General features: G+C 35.9%; 3 protein-coding genes across 5 annotated transcripts; 2 read left to right on the forward strand and 1 right to left on the reverse strand.

Moving 5' to 3' along the window:
- Positions 1-30: 30 nt before the first annotated feature.
- On the forward strand, positions 31-6488 carry LOC106318815 (putative GTP diphosphokinase RSH1, chloroplastic). 2 transcript variants are annotated; one of them, XM_013756949.1, is made up of 24 exons: positions 31-330; positions 1374-1564; positions 1675-1854; positions 1946-2011; positions 2125-2217; positions 2300-2431; positions 2554-2655; positions 2732-2809; positions 2903-2974; positions 3105-3212; positions 3387-3484; positions 3569-3629; positions 3742-3807; positions 3887-3943; positions 4026-4127; positions 4228-4386; positions 4511-4642; positions 4718-4804; positions 4891-4962; positions 5075-5161; positions 5241-5688; positions 5769-5830; positions 5916-5984; positions 6080-6488. In XM_013756949.1, the coding sequence occupies exons 1-24, from the start codon at positions 306-308 to the stop codon at positions 6182-6184; spliced, it is 2652 nt and encodes an 883-aa protein (XP_013612403.1). In that variant the 5' UTR covers positions 31-305; the 3' UTR covers positions 6185-6488. The 2 variants fall into 2 exon arrangements, with proteins under 2 accessions (XP_013612403.1, XP_013612404.1); XM_013756950.1 differs by having other exon boundaries at positions 3745-3807.
- Positions 6489-7189: 701 nt separating this feature from the next.
- LOC106319066 (sucrose synthase 3) lies at positions 7190-13172 on the forward strand. 2 transcript variants are annotated; one of them, XM_013757290.1, is made up of 12 exons: positions 7190-7470; positions 7601-7736; positions 7803-8150; positions 8505-8840; positions 8916-9011; positions 9087-9260; positions 9330-9446; positions 9525-9691; positions 9781-9999; positions 10099-10665; positions 12613-12751; positions 12855-13172. In XM_013757290.1, the coding sequence occupies exons 1-12, from the start codon at positions 7373-7375 to the stop codon at positions 12885-12887; spliced, it is 2430 nt and encodes an 809-aa protein (XP_013612744.1). In that variant the 5' UTR covers positions 7190-7372; the 3' UTR covers positions 12888-13172. The 2 variants fall into 2 exon arrangements, with proteins under 2 accessions (XP_013612744.1, XP_013612743.1); XM_013757289.1 differs by having other exon boundaries at positions 7191-7470; positions 9781-10005.
- Positions 13173-14669: 1497 nt separating this feature from the next.
- Positions 14670-17557, reverse strand: LOC106313309 (endoglucanase 17). The gene is made up of 6 exons (XM_013751094.1): positions 17187-17557; positions 16309-16716; positions 16133-16225; positions 15825-15986; positions 15634-15745; positions 14670-15378 (listed from the first exon to the last, which is right to left on the reverse strand). Exons 1-6 carry the CDS (start codon positions 17469-17471, stop codon positions 14882-14884), a joined length of 1557 nt encoding a protein of 518 aa, XP_013606548.1. The 5' UTR covers positions 17472-17557; the 3' UTR covers positions 14670-14881.
- Between the last annotated feature and the right edge of the window lie 3078 nt (positions 17558-20635).

Genomic DNA, 20635 nt, shown 5'->3' on the forward strand with positions numbered 1-20635 from the left:
GTCTGCGGAGGGCATTTGTGTGGTCAGGACTTTACCTAAAGAGTTCATTATCTCTCTCTCTCTCTCTCTCTCTCTCTCTCTCTCTCTTCTTCTTCCTCACATCACTGTGCGCTTCTCTCTTCTCTCTCTATATTCTATCCTTTCAAAAATCGCCAAAAACTTTCCGAAATTTCGCTCGCCCCTCTTCCTCCGTAAGCGTTCTAAACCGCCGTCTCTTCCATTTTTCGGAATCTGGAGACTTGTGAATACTTTTCAGATCAAATGGTGGATCGACGATTCAGCGCGATTGATTTGCCTCATTAGCAATGACTTCTGCTTCTTCCATGTCCGGTGCGTACTCCCTTTGTTTTTCTTTAGCAGTGAGAAAGAACGAGTCTTTAAACGACTGTGTTGCAGGGAAGCTAGTTTAGTTCTCGTTCGTGTATTCACCTGTTATGTATTGTGTGTATGCGTGCGAGGGAGAAAGAGAGAATCCAAACCACTTGCGGGTGATTTTTTTATTTTTTATTTTTTTCTTTCCTCGTGTTTGTTGGCTCACTGATCAAAGGAAAGGTTAGATTTAGAGTGATTAGGTTGTAGACTAGTGCTTCTTTGAGTAAGTTTTCATGTGTCAAGTAAACACAACCTACCATTAATTTTTGAAAGCTAGTTTAGTGCCATCATGTGCTCAGCTCGCCTGTTTTTTTCTAGTGTTGTGTCTATGTGTGCGAGGGAGAAAGAGAGAATCGACTTGGTGGGTCACTTAGCAAACGTAGGAAAGTTTGATTTATAACGGTTAGGTTGTAGACTAGTGTTTCTTTGAGTAAGTTTTCATGTGCTAACTAAACATACCCTACAACTTCTTGTTGACGACCACATTTTTTCTATTACTGGCTAAGGAACCTACTTTTTATCTGAAAATTAATTGCCTTGAATCTATGCATCTACTTTTTTTTCCCCTTTTTGGGCGATGTTTTATTGTTTTGTTGGGGGTACATTGCAGTGTCTGTGGAATGTGTGAGCATATGTAATCTAAACAAAGGAGACGGGAATGTATTTTGAAACTAGTTTAGTTCTCGTTCTTGCCATCGTGTACTCACTCACCTGTTATGGAGTTTTCTAGTGTTCTGTGTATGTGTATGTGAGGCAGAAAGAGAGAATCCACTTGGTGGGTCACTGAAAAACGTAGGAAAGGTGGATTGAGAGTGATTAGGTTGTAGACTAGTGCTTTTTTGAGTAAGTTTTTATGTGCCAACCAAACACATCCTACCTTTCTTGTTTAGGACCACAGTTAACCTACTTTTTATCTGAAATTAATTGCTTTGAATCCATGCATCCGTTTTTTTTTTTCATTTTTGGTCAATTTTTAATTGTTTTGCGTGGCTACATTGCAGTGTCTGTGGAATGTGTGAACATATGCAATCTAACGAAAGGAGACGGGAATGTAAGAAGTGATTGCAATGCTCTCTCCTGTGCTTGGAAAGCTCCTAGAGCGTTAACCGGGTTTCTAGCTAGCACTGCTCATCCGCCTGTGTGTTCTTTGTATCTATGTGGCAGAAGTGGAAGAAAGAGTAGAGTAAAATCCGTAAGTATCCTTTGTTCTTTTTGCTTATGTAGCTAGGTGTTGAGTGTGGCTTTGATGTTTTTGCTATCTCATCTTGAAGTTCCTTACGCTCACTCCTTTGCATAATGTAGTGCGCTTGGCAGAGTTATGAATATGAAGTAGGTTTCTCTGAGGTTACTCACTTTGTAAATGTGAGAAAAATCTTGAGCTCCAGATCATCTTGTGGTGGTCATAGAAGATGTGAACTGTATTGCGTATCATCTGAATCTTCTGGTGCTTCCGACGATGTTACTATCGAAACATTATGGGAGGTAGTAGACTAGACCATATCCTCGTCTTCATTCTTAATGGCACTTACTCCCACAGTATCTAATTACTTTGATGGGTGGGTTATCTCTGTAGGATCTTTTCCCAGCGATATCTTACTTATCCTGTAAAGAATTAGAGTATGTTCAAAAGGGCCTCAAGGTATGATGATATAAGTTTCTTTTATATATAAAAGGCCTCTTTCACCTACATATTGGAGTATATTTCAGTTTTCCGGTATTCGTTTCTTGATTCAGTAAGAAAGATTTATGCAGTTAGCGTTTGAGGCACATGATGGTCAAAAGAGACGTAGTGGGGAACCATTCATTATACATCCAGTTGCAGTTGCTCGTATCCTTGGGGAACTTGTGAGTTGCATGATAAATTATGAATGTTGTTAGCTTGAGGATAAGTTGGAAAGCTTGATAAGTTATTTTTGTTCTTGTTTAGGAATTGGATTGGGAGTCTATTGTTGCTGGATTACTTCATGACACGGTCGAGGATACAAATTTTGTTACTTTCGAAAAGATAGAAGCAGAGTTTGGTGCAACTGTACGTCACATAGTAGAAGGGGAGACCAAGGTCTGCATGTTTTTGTTTGCTGCAATATCTTTTTCCTATCTTCTAACCTTATAGACAGAGAATTATCGCTTTCCTTTGACATGAAATTCTACCTATTTATAAATTTTAAAGTTCTCTATCAGGTGTCAAAACTGGGAAAGTTGAAGTGTAAAACCGATACTGAATCGATACAAGACGTTAAAGCAGATGATTTGCGGCAGATGTTTCTGGCGATGACAGACGAGGTTCCAATTTTATATGATTGTGTTTCAGTTGGTGTGGTTGTATTATTCATCAGCAAACCTAACTGCTTCGTTCCAGGTCCGCGTTATTATTGTCAAGCTTGCTGACCGGTTGCATAATATGCGAACTCTCTGCCACATGCCTCCCCATAAGCAGGTGATTCCTTCAAGTAGTTGAGATGTGTTGCCCATACCGCTTTCACTCTATGTTTCATGCGTGATAACCAACGATTTTTTGAACTTTTTTCAGTCCAGCATTGCAGCGGAGACTTTGCAAGTCTTTGCTCCTTTAGCGAAATTGCTTGGAATGTATTCAATAAAGGTATAACCCTCTACTTTTTTGTTTGCTATTAATCTTGATACAGTGTTTTTCCACAAGGTAGCATGGAGATTCTGGACCCATCAGCTGCTGTGTCCACGGCGTTTTAAGTTTTGTTGTGTTAATCTTGCAGTCTGAACTGGAAAATCTGTCTTTCATGTACGTAAGTGCTGATGATTACGAGAAAGTCACAAGCAGGATCGCTAACCTCTACAAAGAGAATGAGAAAGAACTCACTGAGGTAACTTCAACTTATAATAGGCTCTTAGCTTAAATTGCCAAAACGTTGACTATAAAGGGAAAGAAATTAGAGAAAGATGTACATAACATGCAAGTTCTTTGACTTTTCGTATTGTGAATTCATCTGGTCTTATTTAATCCACCCGTATTCACACAGACCTAATGTGTATGGTAGGCAAACAGAATTTTGGTGAAAAAGATTGAAGATGATCAGTTTTTGGACCTTGTTACTGTGAACACTGATGTTCGATCTGTCTGCAAGGAAACTTACAGGTGAATTCGTTAAATGACTTCTTCATTTTACTCTGTAACATACCCTCTTCTTCAGCATCTGAAGTCTCTTTTTTTAACATGCAGCATATACAAAGCTGCACTCAAATCAAAAGGATCAATTGATGATTACAACCAGATTGCTCAGGTTTGTGTTGTACACTCATCTCCAAGTTGTATCAAAGGTCGCTAATACAGAACTTCCGTTTGCCAGCCTAATCTGATTGTTAACGTTGCTTCTCTAAATTTGTTTATTTTAGCAGTTACGGATTGTTGTAAAGCCAAAGCCTTCTGCGGGGGTCGGGCCTCTGTGCAGTCCACAACAGGTGAAGCCACAATGAAAAGGGTATCTTTTGGTCCAATTCTTTCTGGTCGCTTAACTTTCTCACTCTTTCATCAATGCAGATATGCTATCATGTTCTAGGGCTAGTTCATGAGATCTGGAAACCTATTCCTCGAACTGTATGTATTTGATCTTCCGTTCTTTCAGGATTTATTTTCACTACGTTACATCTAAGCATATGTCTTTCCTTTAATATTACAGATGAAAGATTACATTGCGACACCGAAGCCTAATGGCTACCAGAGCCTCCATACTACTGTGATTCCGTTCTTGTATGAGAGTATGTTTCGGCTGGAGATTCAGGTATTACATGATATAAATTGACCACAGTTCTTAGGAAACGCTACATACGAGTACATTTGAGTTTGGTTTCTGTTTTTTAAAACTACATTTCTCTCTGCAGATCAGAACCGAGGAGATGGACTTGATAGCTGAAAGGGGAATCGCTGTTTACTACAATGGCAGGGCTCTTTCTGCTGAGTTAGCTGAAAATCCGATTCGTTTAGGTAGAAAGTCAAGGGGGAAGACAGGTTGCCTCAACAATACAGATTTTGCACTCAGGGTACTTTTTTTTACCATACTCGCAAGTAAAAAATGCAGAGAAACATTCTAGAAGTAGGCGGTGATATGTCTTTATTTTTTGCCTTTCACAGTATGATGTTAGATATGACAGTTTATTTTTCCAGATCGGGTGGCTAAATGCTATTAGGGAATGGCAAGAGGAGTTTGTGGGTAACATGAGCTCTAGAGAATTTGTGGATACTATTACGAGGGATCTTTTAGGTAGTCGTGTGTTTGTATTCACACCTAAAGGAGAGGTAAAGACTAAGCCTCTGGAACGTTCATCTAAAATTTCAAGTCTTTGCTTAGATGCTTTGGTATTCCACTTGCAGATAAAGAACCTTCCTAAAGGGGCCACCGTTGTTGACTACGCTTATCTGATTCACACGGAGATCGGAAACAAAATGGTGGCAGCAAAGGTATTTGAATTCGCTTTCTATCATCTTTCAATACGGACAACAACTGGAGAAGACGTTAAGGATGCTTTATTGCTTGAAAACTGTAGGTGAATGGTAATCTTGTTTCTCCAACCCACGTTCTTGAGAATGCCGAGGTCGTGGAGATACTCACCTACAATGTGTGTAACTTTTCTCTCTTGCATGTGTTTGTCATCTTATTGCCTTTATCATGCTCTAATGCCTAGGTTATGTGAGCTCTCATGTTCCATTATTATTATTGTCACATCACAGGCCCTCTCAAGCAAATCTGCTTTCCAGAGACATAAACAGTGGTTGCAACACGCCAAAACAAGGAGTGCAAGACACAAGATTATGAGGGTATGTTATTTTTATTTTCTTAAGTTACACTAATTGGCTCACCCTTTACTAATTGATGATACGTCTCAACTTTATCCAGTTTCTAAGGGAGCAAGCTGCACAATGTGCTGCAGAAATAACCCAGGATCGAGTCAATGACTTTGTGGGGGACTCTGACAGTGACGTGGAAGATCTCACGGAAGATTCAAGAAAGAGCCTACAGTGGTGGGAGAAAATTCTCGTTAATGTTAAGCAGTTCCAGTCACAAGACAAAAGCAGAAACTCAACACCGGCTTCTCAAAACGGTAGCGTTTGGGTCCCAAAGGTGAACGGGAAACACAACAAAGCCGTCAAGAACTCGAGTCTGGAGAGTCCAGAGTTCTTCTCACCTGGAGATGGAATTGCCAAGATTTTTCCTGCTAACATCCCTGCTTACAAAGAAGTGTTGCCCGGTTTAGACAGCTGGCGAGCCAGTAAAATCGACTCGTGGCATCATCTGGAAGGTCACTCCATCGAGTGGTTGTGTGTTGTATCCATGGCTCGTAAAGGTATGTTAATCCACAACCATCTCTCTTTATCTTGCTGCTGATATAAGTCAAATAAAAATTGTTTTTTATATTTTTTGCAGGCATAATCGCAGAGGTTACAACAGTCCTTGCAGCTGAAGGCATCACAGTATGTTCCTGCGTGGTGCGTGCTTCAATTGTAAAACCTTACTTCTGAAACTTTATAGTTTCTAGCGACTTATCTGACAAACGTCATGTTGTTTTTGTAGGCCGAGATTGATAGAGGAAGAGGATTAGCAGTAATGTTGTTTCAAATAGAAGCAAACACTGAAAGTTTGGTAATATATATATATATGTCCCAATGTTCTAAAACACTTCTTTTAATTTTCATCAGTAAACCTAACCAGTGTCTCTATGTATCTGTAACTCCCAGGTTAGCGTTTGCGCAAAGGTGGATCTAATCTCGGGTGTGTTGGGGTGGTCCAGTGGCTGCAGCTGGCCAAGATCAGCAGATAATGCTCAAGTTCTTGAGTGTTAAAAGCCAAAGGACTCATGTTCTTGGCCATGAAGTTTTGTCATGTTCTCTGGAAAAGATAAGCAAGGGTCTGGTTGCTCGAAGTAGAGGTAGAGAGAGCTCTTGTAATATTCTTGAAACATATCATTTTGTTTTGCAAAGAAGAAAAAAAACTTAAAAAGAGTCAAATTCTTTTAGTTGTTTTGGTGTCCAATAAATCTTTAAGTCATTGTATATAGAGACCAGAGAGTGGGATGAACATACAGATGTAATATGTAGATACTCTTGTAAAACCTTATACTTGCACATAAGAGAAAGATGGGATGTATTTCACAAAACGGTTTATAGATATATTCTGAAGGACAACATAAAATAGATGAAAAGTCATGATAAATCGTAAGTGGATAGGATACATAAAAAAAACATTCTTAACTATTTTTAATTAGATTTGTGAATATTTTATGTATTTTGAGTACTGTTTTCAGTTTTTTAATTTTTTTTAAAAAATATTTTTGACCGATTTTAGATATTGGTTATAATCTGAACTGAATCAAATAGGAATTGAATCGAATCGAATCCGACTCAGTAAAATCTGAATAGTACGAGTCCAATACAGAAAATCCAAAATCCAAATCAACCGAACCGAATCTGACGGCCCAGAACTTCCTAAGCATTTGTTTCCACTTTCAACTTGATGCAGCATATGTATATATACGCATTTACCGTATTACCACATAGGCCCAGCAAGGATCAGTTAAGCCCAAAATGTATAAACCGCTGGGAAGTAATAATTTGATCGGTGGTCACTGATATTAGTTTTCAAACAAAGCAGGAAAAAACAAAACATTTCTAGAAACAACGTGGCGCGAAAACAGAACACCACTTGTCTTCCTCCTCTGTAATTTCTACTACTCGATAAAACCGCTTTCAAAACAGAGCAACAACACTCGCAAGCCGGGGAGCCTCCACCACTGGTTTACTATTCCTAAAAAATTGTAAAAGTATATATATACACGTACTTAAAAGTTATACAGCATTACATTATAACACAATCACATGCTTTCTCCCTTACACAAACACGTCACTTCGATCAGAAACAGAGCAGATCAAACACGTCTTCTTCCTCTTCTCTCTCTAGAATCATTCAAAGCTCTTTCCTTTTGTAATAGCCTTCGTTGCTGATTCGATCATTCAAAGCCGGAAGCAATCATCATGTCAAACCCTAGACTCACTAGGATCCTAAGCATGAGAGAACGCGTGCAGGACACGCTCTCCGCTCACCGCAACGAACTCGTCGCTCTTCTCTCCAGGTAAAGCCTGATCCTTTCCGGGAAAGTTTTTCCTTTTTTTTTCCGGGAAAATCTGGTTTTTTTTTTTGGTTTTTCCTGGAAATTTTTTATTCTTTTACCTGAGAATTGAATTGTTTGTTTGGTGTGAAAGGTATGTTGATCAGGGCAAAGGGATTCTTAAACCACACAACTTAATCGACGAACTCGAATCCATCATCGGAGACGACGATGCAAGGAAGAAGAGTCTCTCCGATGGTCCTTTCGGCGAAATCCTCAAATCCGCAATGGTGAGAGAGATTCAAAAGTTTCCACCTTTTATCTGAGTTTGTAATAGTTTTGTGTATTTATTATAGGAAGCCATAGTGATACCACCGTTCGTTGCCTTAGCCGTTAGACCAAGACAAGGTGTTTGGGAATACGTTCGTGTCAATGTCTACGAGCTAAGCGTTGAACAGTTAACTGTCTCTGAGTACCTTTGTTTCAAAGAAGAGCTCGTTGATGGAGCTAGCAGCAGCGACCCTTTTCGCCTTGAGCTTGATTTCGAGCCTTTCAACGCAAACGTGCCGCGTCCTTCGAGGTCGTCTTCCATTGGGAATGGAGTTCAGTTTCTGAACCGTCACTTGTCTTCTGTTATGTTCCGTAATAAAGATTGCTTGGAGCCTCTGCTTGACTTCCTAAGGGTTCATAAGTACAAAGGTCATGTAAGTTAGCTCCTATAAAGCTTTCTTGTTCCTTGTCTGTGTTGCTATGAGCATGGTTTGGTTTCCAGTTGTAAATCAGTTTAAACCATTCTAAATCGGTTAAATAAAGTAATAATGTTAATTCAAAATCCACAAATTTATCTCTTTTGTTTTATATATATATTTTTGATAATCCATTGAAATAATTTTATAATTAAACCCAAAAAAAAAACTAAAATATCTTATATTATATTTTTTCATATATAAAATAAATCAATAATTCATTACTAGTCAGTGTCTAGTTACCCGCGTAGCTATTTCTTGAACATTGGTTATGAATGAGAGATTGTATGATGTTTATCTCTGTGTATGTAGCCGTTGATGTTGAATGATCGGATCCAAAGCATATCTAGGCTTCAAAGCCAACTTAGTAAAGCAGAAGATCACATCTCTAAGCTCCCAGAAGAAACTCCATTCTCTGAATTCGAGTATTCGATTCAAGGAATGGGGTTTGAGAAAGGATGGGGAGATACCGCGGGACGAGTGCTCGAAATGATGTATCTCCTCTCTGATATTCTTCAAGCTCCTGATCCTTCCTCCTTGGAGAAGTTTCTTGGGATGGTACCAATGGTTTTCAACGTTGTCATCTTATCTCCACATGGATATTTCGGACAAGCTAATGTCCTAGGCTTGCCTGACACTGGTGGACAAGTATCTATCTCCCTAAAACCCTTGGTTTAATCCGGATTTCGAGTAGTTTTTAAGATTTTTTTAATGTTTTTTCAGGTTGTTTACATTCTAGACCAAGTTCGAGCCCTTGAGACTGAAATGCTGTTGAGGATAAAGAGACAAGGACTGGACATAACACCTAGGATTCTCATTGTAAGTTTTGATTGTTGATAATAACTTATCTCTCAAGGTAGGCTACAACTTTTCTTCCTTGCTTCCCAACCCAAGGTAACAAGACTAATACCAGACGCTAAAGGAACTACGTGCAACCAGAGGTTAGAGAGAGTAAGCGGAACTGAGCATACACACATCCTCCGAGTTCCTTTTAGATCTGATAAAGGGATCCTTCGCAAATGGATTTCAAGATTCGACGTGTGGCCTTACCTAGAAAACTATGCTCAGGTTAGCTTTCTTGAGGTTTTTTTTTTTCTTATGTAAGAGTTCACTGATACATTCTCTTTAAGAGATCAGGATGCAGCAAGCGAGATCGTCGGCGAACTACAAGGAGTTCCTGACTTTATCATCGGTAACTACAGCGATGGAAACCTTGTTGCATCGTTAATGGCACATAAAATGGGTGTTACACAAGTAAGTTTTTTTATTTTTTTAACCTATAAGAAGCATCACAGATCTGGACTCTTGATATTGTTTGTTTGACATCAACAGTGCACTATTGCACATGCTCTGGAGAAAACAAAGTATCCAGACTCAGACATTTACTGGAAAGACTTCGACAACAAGTACCACTTCTCTTGCCAGTTCACAGCTGATCTAATCGCTATGAACAACGCAGACTTCATCATCACAAGCACTTACCAAGAGATCGCGGGAACGTAAGTGATCACTACTTAATATCTAGAACTGTTACTGCTTTTTTTTTCTCCTTATGTGCTAGTTCTCATTTAATTGGTGTTTTGTTCAGGAAGAACACGGTCGGTCAATACGAAAGCCATGGAGCTTTTACGCTCCCGGGGCTATACAGAGTAGTTCACGGCATCGATGTGTTTGATCCAAAGTTCAACATAGTCTCACCTGGAGCAGACATGACCATTTACTTCCCTTTTACCGAAAGTGAAAAGAGACTCACAGCTTTACATGGTTCCATTGAAGAAATGCTCTATAGCCCTGAGCAAACTGATGAGCATGTGTAAGTAATATTGAAAAAATAAAAATTAAAAAAACAAAAGTATTATTGACATTATTTTTTTGAAAGAATAATCTCATGTTTGTGTTATTGCAGTGGTACATTGAGCGATAGCTCGAAGCCAATACTCTTCTCTATGGCGAGGCTAGACAAAGTGAAAAACATCTCGGGTTTAGTTGAGATGTACGGTAAGAACACAAAGCTGAGGGAGCTGGTGAACCTAGTCGTAATAGCTGGTAACATTGACGTGAACAAGTCCAAAGACAGAGAAGAGATCTCAGAGATTGAGAAGATGCATAACCTTATAAAGAACTACAAGCTTGAAGGACAGTTCCGTTGGATAACGGCTCAGACTAACCGAGCTCGAAACGGCGAGCTTTACCGTTACATTGCGGATACAAAAGGTGCTTTCGCTCAGCCTGCGTTCTACGAGGCCTTTGGGCTTACGGTGGTGGAAGCAATGACTTGTGGGCTTCCTACTTTCGCCACTTTGCACGGCGGGCCTGCTGAGATTATAGAGCATGGGGTGTCTGGTTTCCATATTGATCCGTACCATCCTGAGCAAGCTGGTAACATTATGGCTGAGTTCTTTCAACGTTGTAAGGAGGATCCTAACCATTGGAACAAAGTATCAGATTGTGGACTGCAAAGGATATATGAAAGGTAAAAAAACGTTTAGGATTATTTTTAATACAAAAGTTATTTTTACTATTTCAATTATTTATTTTTTCAACCTTTTATTTTCATTATGAATATAATTTTCCCTATTTATATTAAAAATACTAGAGGTTTTCCTGCACTACGAGCAAAAATAATAACTTAAAAAAATTATTTTATTTAGAAATGAAATAAAATTTATTTCTGTTTATATTTAGTTTGATGTTCATTAATTTTAAAAAGCATAAAGCAATCATTTTTAGCTTTTTATTTAGTCTAATTAACTAATCTGATTTATTTAGATTAGTACTCCCTCGGTTTTTTAATATAAGTTATTTTATAATTGTGCACATAGATTAAAAAATTATTTTTTTTTTATATTTTCTAAACAAAAACATTATTAATTATTTACCTAACCACAAATCAACTAATAATAAAATAGAAGGTATCTTATTATTGGTCATAAATGTTAATAAATTTTACATAGAAAACCGAAAACGTCATTTTTTTTTTGTCATCAGCATAAACAGACTCTGTAAACCAAACTGGAAGATATTGATCCATGTGAACGACGAAAGACGGCTGTTTTCTAGCACTAGACTATCCGCCTTTGTATTTTGCGTTCTTGACACATGGATAATCTCTGATCGAAAAAATATTTCCTTCAGGACTTTAATATCTTCTAAATAACTTGCAAAGGCTGGTCATTCTTCAGGTTCTGAAATCATATTCACCAATTGAGAACAATCCGTTGCAAACGTAACCTGAAATTGACGTAAGTTCCTCATACATTATATTTTCCAAAGTAATGCTTCCATTTCCGCATGGAGAGGAGATAGACTAGCCCGAACATTCCTTGCCCCCATCAGCCCATTAAAACCTTCTAAAGTACTGAACCATCTCTGTCCGGAGAAACCATCATTCTCTTTTCATGAACCATCTATGAAACACCATCGACCTTGGATTACCGGTAATGCCGGAACCTCTGCATGTGCCCCGGTCCTCTGTTCTTTCGCTATCTGCGCTTCAAACCATAGTGTGGACTTTGTTTCTGCTACTTTAAGCGTATCTCTGAAATCCATATCAAGGTTACTAAAAACTTTGTTATTTCTTTTTTTCCAGATATACCATATAATCCATGCAAACTGGTGATCTTCTAATTGCGGAGAAACTCTCCAGAAAAGATGATCCATATTTGTAAAAAGAAATCTTGTTGGGAAGATAGTTGGGTTTGACGGTATCTTTGAAAGCGTCCAAACCTAGAGTGCTGGAGAACATTCAAAAAACACATGGTTAATTGATTCCTCATCAGCTCTGCATCTTGCACAACATATATCACCAGTTATCCCTCGTGCTTTCAAATTCTTCTTGACTGCTACACATCCTGTTACCAGTTGCCATAGAAAATGTTTGATCTTTGGTAGACAGTGTACTTTCCAGCAGAAAGCCTTTAAGGCATCAACTGAAGGTCCAAACATCACTGGGGATCGTTCTCTATCTGGATAAACCCGCTCTACCTGATTTGACTGTATATTTCCCATTGTTTGTGAAATGCTAACCATCTCTATCAACCCTCTGAACTCTACTCAGAGTTATACTTTCTATAATTTTCACATCATGTGGGTCCACTAAAGCCCGAATTGCCTGCATGTTCCAATGTGCGAAATAGGATCAATGAGGGAGTCCACTGTGAGGTCAGGGTACTGATTATGTTGATTTTTATTTGCTGGTTTCGGGCGAGTGGTTGGAAACCAGGGATTCCATACTGATACAGAGGATCATGATCCCACCCGTCCGAAAACGTCATATAATTTGAAACATAAAAATTTCTCTAAAACGACTTATATTAAAAGACGGAGGGAGTATAATTTAATAAACCACATCATGTAATAACGTTTGGGATTATTGTATGTTGATCCAAAAGATTTTAAAGTCAATATGGTATGGGTGTAGGTACACATGGAAGATATACTCTGAGAGGCTAATGACACTAGCTGGTGTGTATGGTTTCTGGAAATACGTATCGAAGCTGGAGCGTCGTGAGACTAGAAGATACCTTGAGATGTTCTACATTCTCAAGTTCCGCGACTTGGTCACATTTTCACACTCTTTGATTCATTCTTCTTCAGTATAATAAGCTCTCATTGATCTTAGCTCGTTACAGACTTACGATTTGTTGTTTTGTTTTTTTTCAGGTGAAAACTGTTCCTTTAAGCGACGATGAATGATTGATCCAGCTCTGCGTTGGAAGAAGAAGTAGTTAGTTGGTGTAAAAAAGAAGAATAAAAAGATGAATAAATGTTGTGTTTGTAAGAAAGGATGATGACTTTGTTGGGAAGGAGTTATTACGAACTTGTTTGTGTTGTGTTTCATGGTACTTTTGTGTGTTGTGTTTGGTCATGTGTTACTGACATGTTGAAAGTCACGTGAAGTTTGTAGCTTACAATAAAAAGTCTTAGTCACGTGAAGTTTGTAGCTTACAATAAAAAGTCTCCTCGAGAATATTTTCATTTCACATCTATGTCGTCTCAAAATAGAATAAACCAGATCGATTTCAAACACTGACGTTCTAGATGATCGATTTTGTCTCTCTAGAAACAAAACTGGTTTTCACTCCAATGTATTTTTTATAATAAAGAAATACATTGTTTCTATAAGTACAGAAGTTTACATTAGTCTATAATTCACCTATATTCTAAAATGAAATGAGTTTAAATATTATTGATGATCCATATTTTTCTAAGAGAGATTGACCTGTTTATCAATACAAACTTATTTGATAACTTTCCTATAAAAAATATTACAGTAGTTTCTAGCGGAAACCAAAACTCTAAAATCAAAACTTATTATGAAATTGATGAACTAACAACAAAAACAAAAAATCTTTAAATTACAACATTCTCATAAGCCAAAGAGGATTTGGTGCATATAAAAATGTGCTGCTAAAGATTTGACTGGATATTAAAATTTAAAAACAAACAGAACAGTATGGGTTCCTCAATATATTTTAAATTAAACTGTCACATTTATTGATAAATATCGAGATATACAACTGATGCGTGAGTACTATAGATACTCTAGAGAAAACCTGACAGAAGAGAAGAGATGACAAAAGCAGCTTTAATTGACCAATGAGAAAGTACACTTCTCTCTCTGGTCAATTACTCGCTTCTCGTGCTGTGGAAAATTGTTCTCCCAATGCAATAAACATCAATCATCATTCTTTTTTCTCGTTTAATATTTTTAAAAACAAAAATACTTGCTTACATTTTCAATAAAAGTACTATTCAAGGGTTTGAAAATTTATTTTACTATTCCAATTCTTGGTTTTTCAACTTTTTATTTTAATATAAATATATTTTTCATTTTCATATTAAAATTATCATTTAATTATGTTTTACTTAAATAATTACTGACGTAAATCCATTGTTAAAATTAAAAAAATCATTTTTTTTTTAAATCTATTACATCAATCTTTCAACTTATGATGAATGTGAAAACTAAAATATTTGTCCGATCACTAGTCTAAAAAGTATTATCGTTAAAACTTTTATTTTTAGGATATTGGTCTCTCAACTACGTGAGATTGTAATTTTTAGCAAAAAAAAAAAAAACTATGTAAGATTGTTTAATAAAACCAATGAATCCCGGAACTCGAAATTCCACTTGAGCTGTTAAATTAGATTCTTGTTAAATCTTTATAATGTCCCCTCTACGCTAAAGCATAATTTCGCTCGTCTTTATGTAAGTTCTCCTACGTTTTCGGTCTGCTTTAAGACATTATTCACACATAAACACACAAAAGACTACATATTCCACTGATGCAATCATTTAACTGTATATAACTTCACGCTAATTCTACTAATATTACGTTCCAAAATTGTGGTATATTTGTTTTATAATTTCTCTATATTTTCCAGCACTCCAAGGAGTTGGGAGCCAATCACGAAATCACAATCGCCATGTTATGGCTCAAAACAGCTGGATATAGTAAAATTATCACACAAACATAGAAAAAACATGCATAGAATAATTTAAAAGACGATAACATTAATAACCACGATAAGATTACACTTGGCGTAATATAACGAACCGAATAAAGCCATCCCTTGGACCAATGTCCTCTTGTGATCCAAACATAAAAAAACATAGATAACTTCCTTGACGTTTATTTTTTACCTTAACTAAACACTCATTACTAGATTGAAGCCAAAGGTTACAACTAGAGTTGACCATAGGAATGAGCGAAGTAGGCAAGAGCTCCAACGAGTGGTGCATTGATGTAAGTAGCTGGCTCAGACTGCTCGTAGTCAGTCCGTTCGTCTGGGAAGCGATCGTGCTGGTCAGGACCACCAACCACTGCACCGACGAGGATATTAGGGTTTGGAGATTGAGAGTTCAAGATGGAGAAGCCTTCGTGACACTGAATCTTGGCCGGGTGGCTTGCAGCGCAAGGTAAGGAGGAGCCACGGTGGTGGATTCTCCGTGGGAATTTCGGACCGTAACCAACCATGTAAGACATCCTCAATGGGTTGTCTCCAAGTAGATAATCCACCTGCTTTTTGGCGATTGAGCGGAGGCGGCCGGGAGTGTAGACTGAGCCACCGCAGTGGACGACGGTTCTTGCGGAGGTTAAGTATTTGGCGTAGGTTAAGAGCAAGAACGATGTAGACGTCACGTATTGCATGTTAGCATCTGACATTTTAAATAATAATCCACCTGCATAATATATGTATAAAAATGTTTAGTATTTATTCAAGCATATAGCATTGCACCAATAAATAACATATTTATCAAAAGAATATCACCCTAAAATGGAAAAGAAATCAGCATAAAGTAAATAAAAAATCATATGGTTTTCCAGAAAGTATAACATCACAAAATAATTACCATAAAATAAGGGATAATAACTTTGTTTAGTGGGAGATTAAATATGTAAATTAAAGGAAGATGAAGGGGTAAAAATGTTGGTACCTGGTGTGTACTGAGAAGAAGAGAAAGGAGCACCAGGAATAACAGAGCAGATGAAATTATCAGCATGACCTTTGTATTCACTCAGTGTCTTCATTTTCTGAACCAGAAACGCCTTCACAACAACAAATCAAACTTAGTTATAGTTTTTTTTTTATCTAGAAACATAATTATTTTGTAAAGAGAATTTCTACCTTTGTAAGAAGGATTCTGGCTCCAGCATGCTTGTTGTCCCAACCAAAAGTGTTGTCATACTCAGCAGCTCCAAGGACTTGTCCATTCATCTTTATGTAGTTCAAATATTTTACATTCTTTGTAGCTTTTTGTAACCAAGCAGCTCCCCACAACAACTCATCCTGCAAATCAAGAACCAAAAAAGCATTCTTGAATCAGCCTTTGGTAAAAAAAAAAAACATTCTTTAATTTCTTTATTTTTCCTCAAAATCATTATTTTATTTTTTACAATTTAATTTATTTGTTGTGTGTGGAGAATCCCATTTACCTGATAACCAGAGTAAGAGCAATAAAATGGACAAACTTCTGGTTTCAATCCTGCACTATAGGTTCCTCTGTATTTGTCAGCAAATGCAAAAACCTAACAACAAGATCAATCAAGTTTCTTGTTAAACAACTTTTGTCTGAAAAAGTTTGGTTTTCACAAGTTTTTTTTTTACTTACTCTAACGGCTCGTTTAAGGAGAGTCTTGGAGTAAGAAGGATCAGACTTCTTGAAAACGATAGCAGCTGCGGCGAGAGCGGCGGCTGTTTCGGCAGCGACATCAGAACCAGGAGTGTTCTTGTCTACTTTAAACACACTTCTCTGTGTGTCCATGTCTTCTGGTCTTTCCCAACAAGAATGGTCTTTGTTCGCATCACCAACTTGGACGTAAATGGTGTCAGGACGTGCAGTGGCTTTGAGGAGATAGTCTGTTGCCCAGCGAATGGCTGCTTTAGCGTTTGGTAGTTCAGATTTCATGAGACCACCGAACTCAATTACACTCCATGAGAGCATTGTTGTTGTGAACGCCATTGGGAAACCGAACTTGATGTTGTCTCCTGCATCATAGTATCCTCCAACCAAGTCCACCTAACAATCAAACAAAGATTAAAAAAAAACTAACTTTGTACTCTGTTATTGTCAAAAAAACTAACTTTATACTCTGTTTTTGTAGAAAATTAACTTAATACTCTGTTTTTGTAAAAAACAAAAACTTTTACTTGACTATGTTTTTGTAAAAAGATCAACTTTTACTTTTACTATGTTTTTGTAAAAAGATCAACTTTTACTCTTTTTCTATCCAAAAAAACTAACTTCATACTCTGTTTTTGAAGAAAAAAAACTGACTTTTACTCTGTTTCTGTCCAAAACACAAACTTCATACTCTGTTTCTGTCAAAAGTAAACCCATGAATAAAAGTTGAATCTTTTGATGATATTGGTACATAGTTTAACCCACATTGATGAAAACTCTCAGTAAATAAGCAAACCCAGTTCGTAGTTTCCATTAAACAGAACAAAAAAACTTGTAAAATTGAAAAGAGAGTGAGGAAAGTTTACATGAAGAGCAGAGCCATCGGAGAGACCAGAGTCTCTTCTCCAAGTCATTCTCTGGTTATGAGGAAGCTTCCCAGACCTTTGGCCTTCGAAGAAGAGGATGGATTTGGTGAGAGCGTCTTTGTAGTTGTGCTTGGCGATGTGGTGACGATGGTGGTGAGTGTTGAAAAGAGAAGAGGAAGGAGAAGAAGAAGAGTAGGAGGAGCCATTGCAGAGAACGATGAAGAAAGAGAGGACAATGAAGACTCTGAAGTCAAAGGAGGAAGAAGAAAAGAAAAGGAGAGCCATTTTTCTCTGAGAGAGCAGAGCTTCTGTTTACCAATGAGCTAGACAGGTAGCAGAAGCTGCTTTGTGGGAAACAGAGGAAGTAGCTCTGTTCTTTTATAGGGGGAGAAAGTTTTGTGTGTCTCTCTCCTCTCTTCTCTCACTGTCTCTGTGGCATGGTAAAAAAAAGTTCGTGACTGCTCTTTTTTTATCAACATATATGGTAAATAAAAATTTGCTTTGTCAGAAAAAGAGAAAAATGACTAGTTGGATAGTTTTGGGCCAAAATCATAATAAATGAAAAACAGAGGGGTTTTATGGATAATATTCAATAATATTTATAACTCATTGTCCGTACTCCTGCTGCTTGTTTGGACTCGGTGGGAGATGGGGAAGCCCATTCGCAAATCTAAGTTATGACTAAAGATTCATTTTACTTGTGTGTCTGATTCTATTCTTGCATGTACTTGATTACGTATCTGATATTTAGATAAGATTCGGTGCTTGTGAATTTTGTAAAAGACAAACCGATCTAACTTTTATTTATTCCAAAATATCATTCTTTTTATTAATATTCGAGATTTTATCATTCAAATTTATTTACAGTAGTTCAATCATAGTTTCAGACTGATGAGTCTAAATGGAAATCGATATCAGAAGACTTTGACCAATATAATGAGCGCATAACCATTTGAACAACAATATAATGGAAATAGTTTAATTATTGTTCAGTTTAATTTACTACTTTTTCTTCTGTGGCTGATTTAATTGTTAGTTTAAGTTATTATATGAAACAGTTTAAATTGTTTTACTAGATAGATTTCAGGGGACAAATTTCTAAAGTGTGGCTACTCGCAATATAACTTTTGGACTTTGTGGTTTGGGATATGTTTAACAAAATGGGTGCATCATTATTTGCTGAAATATCACCGTTCTATAACGTTTTTATTACATAAATAAATATAGTTATCAAATTACCAAATAAATAATTATACTATTATTAATATGCTTTGAATCTCGTATAACTTGTTACTATAGATAGTTACAGATTTCAATTAGGCTATGTAGATTAGTTTAGTTATTGTAGACCCGAGAGTTAATTAACATTATGGTTTCCAAACATAATATATTATGTTGAGTTATTCTTGGGTTCAACCTTCTAGATTCACCAACCAATAGTATTTCATCATTTCAAATTCGATATCTTCTAAAAAAGGAAACAAAATATTATCAAGTTATATTATGTTTTTTAATATAAAAAGGTAAAAAAAATATAGAAGTTACAGAAAAAGGAATTAAAAAAATAATTTTAGCGTCGTTAGCAAAACACTAAACCCTAAATCCTAATTCCTAAACCCTAAATCCTAAACCCTAAACTTTTGGGTAAACCCTAAACCCTTGGGTAAATCCTAAACCCTTGGAAAAATCCTAAACTCTAAATAAAAAACACTAAAACCCTAAACCCTAAATCCTAACACTAAATCTTTGAGTGTTTTAGTGTTTAGTTATTTTGATTTAGAGTTTAGGATTTATCCAAGGGTTTAGGGTTTACCCAAGGGTTTAGGGTTTAGGGATTATGATTTAGGGTTTAGAGATTAGGATTTAGGGTTTAGTGTTTTGCTGATGATGTTAAGAATTTTTTTTTTTTTTGAATTTACTACTATTTTTTTATTTCTTTTACCTTTTAATTTTAAAAACATAATATAATTTGACAATATTTTGTTTCTTTTTTTAAAAGATATCGAATATGATATAATATAATCTTATTGGTTGGTAAACTTTTAGGTTCACCCTAGGGGATCAACCCAAGAATAAGTCTATTGTGTTCATGTAATTTGATAAACAATCGCTTGGATTTGGTCACGTGAAATTTCCCGTTAATTAGCAAGAACCACCTTTCATAAGTAAATATTTTTAGGTGTTCAAAGGTTTACCAAAGATTATAGTGATTTAAAAATTGTAATCCTATACATGACACAAACAATCACTTTTTATACTCCTTCTGTTTCTAAATGAATGTTGCTTTGACAATTTTCACTGAAATTAAGAAATTTGTACAATTGACTAGTATATTTCTATTTAATGTATGATTAATTAAATAAGAATAATTTTTTAAAAAATATTGGTTATTCAAAAGGGTAAAAAGTAGATTTAATGTACAAACTTATATTGAGATTGTAGAATGACATTTTTTCAAACAAAATAAAAAAACTAAAGTGACACTAATTATGAAACCAAAAAAGAGTAGTAAACTTCATCTTCAAACGCTAATAAGCTGGATTTATCTGTCACTAATAAAGGATAAGAGCATCTTCAAAAGACACTCTATAACTTTAAATATCGAGTTTTTTACTCTTCAAAAAGGAACTTCAAAACTTCAAATTTGAAGTTTTGAAAAGTGAAACTCCATATGTGAAGTTTCGCTACTCAAAACTTCAAATTTGAAGTTTCATATTTTTATTTGCATTTTGGTCTCTACAGTCACACATCACCTTTATGATTCATAAATATTTTCTTGTTTATTTTTTAATCCTTAAAACAATTATATCTCAATATATTTTATTTTTTGTTTACAGATTTTAAATTTTACACATAAAATTAAATAAAACTTTAAAATAAGATTTAAAATATTTTAAACTAGATATAGATAACAATAATATACAAAAGAAACTTAACAATTTTTTTAAAAATTACATGAAGAAATAGCTATTACACAAATTTAAATATTACAACAACACTAATAGTGAGGTAAGTTTGATCCGGAACCTTCAAAATTTTCAAATATTGTCCAAATTTTTTGTATAACTTAAGATGGTTGTTGTTGTTGTCTTTGATGTCTTTTTCGTACAATTCTTTATTGTTCATATCAAATATATTCACGAGTATTAATATCATCGAAAATAAATTAGTCTCTTAGCAATATTTTATGTTTCTCTTTTACTTTCTTGTTTCGATCTTATGTATTTACAAGTATCAATATCACCCGATTTCAATAACTTTTAGCTCGTAATCTACAAAGTAAAAATGAAGAGAGCCATTTTTGCTTCGAAATGCACTAATAGATCATATATGCATTACAAAAATCATTTTATGGAATAACATGGTATTTGTTTGAAGTTTAATATTAATTAAGTTATTTAAATTTAAAATTTTTAAGAATATTTTATTAATTAATATTGTTGTAATAT

The sequence above is a fragment of the Brassica oleracea genome, chromosome C9 (genome assembly GCF_000695525.1).
Source record: "Brassica oleracea var. oleracea cultivar TO1000 chromosome C9, BOL, whole genome shotgun sequence".
In the NCBI taxonomy this organism is placed as follows: Eukaryota; Viridiplantae; Streptophyta; class Magnoliopsida; order Brassicales; family Brassicaceae; genus Brassica; species Brassica oleracea.

Bases quoted from the DNA above. Each gene is read 5' to 3' on its own strand.
- LOC106318815 (XM_013756949.1), top strand. From the start codon at position 306: ATGACTTCTGCTTCTTCCATGTCCG. The intron at 2,012-2,124 runs GTATGATGATAT...AGATTTATGCAG, and splicing joins ATGTTCAAAAGGGCCTCAAG to TTAGCGTTTGAGGCACATGA. The intron at 5,162-5,240 runs GTATGTTATTTT...AACTTTATCCAG, and splicing joins CAAGACACAAGATTATGAGG to TTTCTAAGGGAGCAAGCTGC.
- LOC106319066 (XM_013757289.1), top strand. From the start codon at position 7,373: ATGTCAAACCCTAGACTCACTAGGATCCTAAGCATGAGAGAACGCGTG. The intron at 7,737-7,802 runs GTGAGAGAGATT...TATTTATTATAG, and splicing joins AAATCCTCAAATCCGCAATG to GAAGCCATAGTGATACCACC. The intron at 9,447-9,524 runs GTAAGTTTTTTT...TGACATCAACAG, and splicing joins ATAAAATGGGTGTTACACAA to TGCACTATTGCACATGCTCT.
- LOC106313309 (XM_013751094.1), bottom strand. From the start codon at position 17,471: ATGGCTCTCCTTTTCTTTTCTTCTTCCTCCTTTGACTTCAGAGTCTTC. The intron at 16,717-17,186 runs GTAAACTTTCCT...TTTGATTGTTAG, and splicing joins CCGATGGCTCTGCTCTTCAT to GTGGACTTGGTTGGAGGATA. The intron at 15,379-15,633 runs GTACCAACATTT...TATATTATGCAG, and splicing joins TTCTTCTCAGTACACACCAG to GTGGATTATTATTTAAAATG.